Source organism: Adiantum capillus-veneris, chromosome 14, assembly GCF_014529385.1.
Source record: "Adiantum capillus-veneris isolate H3 chromosome 14, ASM1452938v2, whole genome shotgun sequence".
Taxonomy (NCBI): domain Eukaryota; kingdom Viridiplantae; phylum Streptophyta; class Polypodiopsida; order Polypodiales; family Pteridaceae; genus Adiantum; species Adiantum capillus-veneris.
Genome location: NC_140944.1, coordinates 105,639,655 through 105,644,764, shown reverse-complemented (window position 1 = coordinate 105,644,764; position 5,110 = coordinate 105,639,655). Strand labels below are relative to the sequence as shown.

Sequence of the window (5,110 nt, the reverse complement as noted above, 5' to 3'; positions counted from 1 at the left end):
GTTTGGAAGCCTACACAATTGGCATCACCACTTATGTTATCATGCCCTCTCCCAACTCTATAAAAGAAGCCTGCACTACAAACTTTCTTGGTAAGTGTTCGACTGCCCAACACTTAGACACGGCACATTGGGCTTTACCACCCCAACACCATCCCACTTAAAGGACAACATGCCTTTAAGCTAGGGTGACAATGTGTATATACGTACAATACAAGTAGACAATGATCATGATCATCTACCTAATGCCCATGAGTGCGTGACAATGTGCAAACCGCTCTGAAGGTAAGCCCTTTGTTAGAAGATCAGTAGGATTCTCACTGGTGTGAACCTTGGCAATCTGAAATTTCTTGTCCTCAACTCGCAAATGAGGTGATACTTCACATCCACATGCTTTGTCTTTGCATGAAACATTAGGTTCTTTGCCAATTGTATAGCACTTTGGCTATCACAATGTAATACTGGCATCTCAACACTCATTCCCAAGTCTCCCACTAGATGACCGAGCCATACAGCTTCTTTGCAAGCTTCCAAAGTTGCAACATATTGAGCCTATGTAGTGGACAAGGTAATGCAATCTTGCAAATGAGATTTCCATAAAAGTGCACCTCTAGTAAATTCAAAGACATAGATTAAAGTGGGTCTCCTCTTGTCCAAGTCTCCTGTATAATCTACATCTATGTAACCCATGACACATGCTTCCTTTCTTTCAAAGCAAATGCACATGTCTTTTGTACCATTCAAATATTTTAGTACCCCTTTCACTGCCTCCCAATGTTTCTTGCTTGGATTTGACATATATCTGCTAACTACTCCTAGTGAAAAAGCAATGTTAGGATGTATAGCAATCATAACATACATCAAACTCCCAATTGCAGGCACATGTCAAGGATATGACTTGCTTCACCCATGTCTTTCATTTCAAAGTTCGCATGTAACTTTGACTTCAAGGCTAAAATCTCATCCTTGATTTTTAAAAAATAATCATATCATCCACATAAAGGACCAAAATCATCAGACTACCATCTTTAGGTAGTGTAGAAGTAGTGGTCCATATCACTCCATTAGCCTTGAGAGAGCATAAATGAGTGACATTTATAATATCACTCCCTTGATTATTGTTTCATACCATGAAGCGTCTATTCTAATTGACACACCAGGTCTTCTTTGTCCTCCTCAACAAACCCTTATCAATGCTGCATATAAACTTCTTCTTGAAGATCACCATGTAAGAACACTGTCTTGACATCCATTTGGTCAAGTGGCATGTCCTCTTTAGCAAAACCCAATGCAAGTACACACAGTAGAGTAGTCATCTTGACAACTGGAGAAAAGATCTAATCAAAGTCAATACCCTACTAGTGCTTAAATCCTTTAGCAACAAGCCATACCTAACAACCCCACCATAACTAGTGTTCAAGGTTGAGAACCCGACTTACACGTGAAGAGACTAAACCTAGTCGCAAACATGATGTACCTTATGTTAAGCAAAGTTCAACTAGAGCAATACATGCTTTCTAATTGGAATGTTTGGTGCTAGCTTATGCACTTCACATATCCTTTAGCACAAGATTACACTTGTAATTTGTCTATCCCTTTGGATAAATGACATTACTGATATTAGTGTAAAGGCTGGGGACTGGAGCATGCAACTCTCCACCCAACTATCCCCTATATAGGCCCTGCCTTGCTAATAATAGGGCCCCTTTGACTGCATGTCCGTCCTAGGCCTGACACTTTTGCTCCCACTTGTCGTATGACTATTGGTGCGTTTTCTATGTGCATTGGAAGCTCATTTTGGATGGGAAGTACATCAATCAAACATTGTTATTGCTTTCTTAAATGGTGATATATTTGAGGAAGTTTATGTAACGCAACCTCGCGATTTTGTCATAAAAGGACGAGAAGATAAAGTGTGCAAATGTAAGAAAGCTTTGTATGGGTTGAAGCAGTCTCCTCGTGTTTCGTATGAGAAAGCTGACACTCATTTGGTTAAATGAGGCTTTTGTAATAGTCCAACAAAAGGCACTTTGTATGTAAAACGTGAGGGTGATATATATCTCATCATTGTTCTTTACGTTGATGATTTGTTGATCACTGGACCAAATGAGACACATATTGCTGAATTTCAGGCTTTAAGGCCGATTTGAATGCTACTTTCAAGATGAAAGACTTGGGGCTTTTGCATCATTACTTGGGTATACAATTTAAGCAATGTGATGGTGGTATTGCCTTGTGCCAAATAAGCTGAACTTGTGGCCTGCAAACGTATTACTACTCCCATGGAAACAAGTTTGAAATTGAGTCTTCATGATGTTGGTGATCCAATCGATGTCACTCTTTATCCAAACCACTGTTGGATACCTTATTTATGTATGCAATACGAGGCCCGATATTCAGTCTGCAATGTCACAGGTCAATAGATTTATGCATAGCCCAGGGTCTAAGAATTGGCAGGTTGTCAAGATGATTTTTCGCTACTTGAGTGGCACTTTACATCTTGGCTTGTTTTATCCCAAGGGAGAATCATTGCCACTAGATTTACATGCTTTTTCGGGCTCAGATTGGACTGGTTGTTATGACACGCGAGTGTCTACAAGTGGTTTTTGTTTCATGTCGGCAGTTCATGCATATCATGGCACTTCCCTATACACTATGTGCCCAGCTCTTGTTCACCGCATCACTCCCATGGGAATTTGTTTATGGTAAACTTTTCGCCACAAGCTCTGGAAGGCATGTTGGGATAATTTCTATCTAGCATTAGCGCTCATTAGATGCTAAGTTATCTTTTTTTTTTTGGTGCGTGTTTGATGAAATTATAACAAACATGGATGTGATTTACATTGGCCTTTTGTTGGCACTGCCTGCTTGCAAAAAGTGATATAGGCATTGCTGCCTATGAAATTGGGTACACATTTTTTACTTTGTGCTAAAAGTTCTCTTCTTCTTCTACGCGCGCGTTCCCAAAGATAATTAACGAACGCAACGTGAGAGGCAGCAGGCGACGTGAAGTACGTTGGGGCAAGGGACCTCTTCCGTTGAACTGTAAAAATGACCTGTTAAAGCTTGAGCGTGAGGGAGCAGCTCCGCACTCCAGCCACAGGTAAGAGCTAGCGCTCTCAGGGTAAGAGCAGGAGAGGATGACAGATCGTGCGTGCGTGCGTGTGTCTGAGAGAGAGAGAGGGAGAGGGAGAGGAAAAACTTGCGTTCTGGGGAGCATATTTTAAGCTGGTTTAGCTTGTTAATGCTTGAGAAACATGGTAATTTTGGGCAGTTCCAGGATGTTGGAGTCTGTTAGTGTCTATGGTTGAATGCAAAATCCGGGATCTATTCTAGTTTTCTGATTTGTTCATCTATAAGCATGAAAAGTTGCTGTAGACCTCATGAATTGTTCTTGGGTTTTTCTGACATGCATTTTCAAATATAGAACTTATAGAATTTTTAACCTAAAAGTGCAATGAAGATTTGGATGAGAGTTGATATTGTTACCGTAGCATGCATATTTCATGCACCCGTGTAGCAATCGAAGAGTACGTTTGATAGTCTCGGATAAAGGGAATATAATCCTATAACCCAGTCTGCTAGACAGATTTTTCTTTGTATGATGCTAGATTATTATTGCAGGTGTTCGAACTGTGGATTTCTGTTGTGCATATATCTTGTACTCCGGCTGAAAGGGAAGAACCATGGGTAAAGGTAATGAGTTACTTTTGTAACACCCCTCTGTAGTAGCTAGAGCATTTAGCAATACTTGATGCTATCTTGCTATGCAGACACTTGTGTTGTCAAAGCAATTATGAGCAAGGAAGACAAAATATATGTAGCAGGACATGCTGGACTAGTAGGTGCTGCTATTGTAAGGAAGCTCCAAAGTCAGGGGTTTATGAACGTTGTCATGCGGACACACAAGGAGTTGGATCTCACACGCCAGCAAGATGTTGAGGTTTTCTTTCTTCAGGAGAAGCCTTTGTTTGTCATTGTGGCGGCAGCTAAAGTTGGGGGCATTTATGCAAATGATACTTATCCCGCTGACTTTATCGGCATCAATCTTCAGATCCAAACAAATGTTATTGATGCTGCACACAAGAGTGGAGTAAAGAAGCTTTTGTTTCTTGGGTCTTCTTGCATTTATCCAAAATTTGCTCCCCAGCCTATTAAAGAGGAGTCGTTGCTGACGGGCCCTTTGGAGCCAACCAATGAGTGGTATGCCATCGCAAAAATTGCTGGAATCAAAATGTGTCAAGCATATCGACTTCAATATAGCTGGGATGCCATTTCAGGGATGCCCACTAACCTCTATGGGCCGCACGACAATTTCCATCCTGAGAATTCACATGTGCTTCCAGCTTTGATACGCCGCTTCCATGAAGCCAAAGTGTCAGGATTAATGGAGGTAGTAGTGTGGGGGACTGGATCACCTCTTCGTGAATTTTTACATGTGGACGACTTGGCAGATGCTGTCTTGTTCCTCATGCTACACTACAGTGAGATTTCCCACATAAATGTGGGAAGCGGGAAGGAAGTGACAATCAAAGAATTGGCAGAGCTTGTGAAAGAGGTTGTGGGATATGAAGGACAATTAACATGGGATCTGAGTAAGCCTGATGGGACCCCTCGCAAATTAATGGATAATTCAAAGCTAGAAAGTGCAGGATGGCACGCAAAGATTCCTTTGAGGGAAGGTTTAATTGACACATACAAATGGTATGTGGAAAACTATGGAAAGTGAACAACGATTTAACTGAACCTTCCATTGCTGGTTATTGTTTATTGAAAGAGTAAATTGCCATTTTGCGTTTCTCATTCGTATGTTAGGCTTCAAAAGCTGCCTCTCTTTTTCAAGTTGTTGTATGTAATGGTGATGTGGTTGCCACAGCTTTAATGGTAGTGGATGAGTGCTATATTGGGTGATGTTTGTGCCACTGTTCTTCACAAGCAAGAGTGGTGTATAGAGATGGAGTTTCCTTTAGAAAGTCATTCATGCCGCTCCTAACTGGAGGAAGTAGTCCTCCTGCGGTGTGCACATCTATTGGTGCCTTGGCAAATGACCCTCACTAGTTGAATCTTCACCTTCGATGTTTGAGTTGAAGCGGATGGTTAGGAACGTGCTTTT

At 41.3% G+C, this 5,110-nt stretch overlaps 1 protein-coding gene across 1 annotated transcript; it reads left to right on the top strand.

Annotated features, from left to right (window-relative positions):
* The first annotated feature begins 3,012 nt into the window (after nt 1-3,012).
* LOC147442896 (GDP-L-fucose synthase 1-like) lies at nt 3,013-4,797 on the top strand. Its single transcript, XM_086528893.1, has 3 exons — nt 3,013-3,100; nt 3,622-3,693; nt 3,771-4,797. The coding sequence occupies exons 2-3, from the start codon at nt 3,684-3,686 to the stop codon at nt 4,724-4,726; spliced, it is 966 nt and encodes a 321-aa protein (XP_086385019.1). The 5' UTR covers nt 3,013-3,100; nt 3,622-3,683; the 3' UTR covers nt 4,727-4,797.
* Nucleotides 4,798-5,110: the final 313 nt, after the last annotated feature.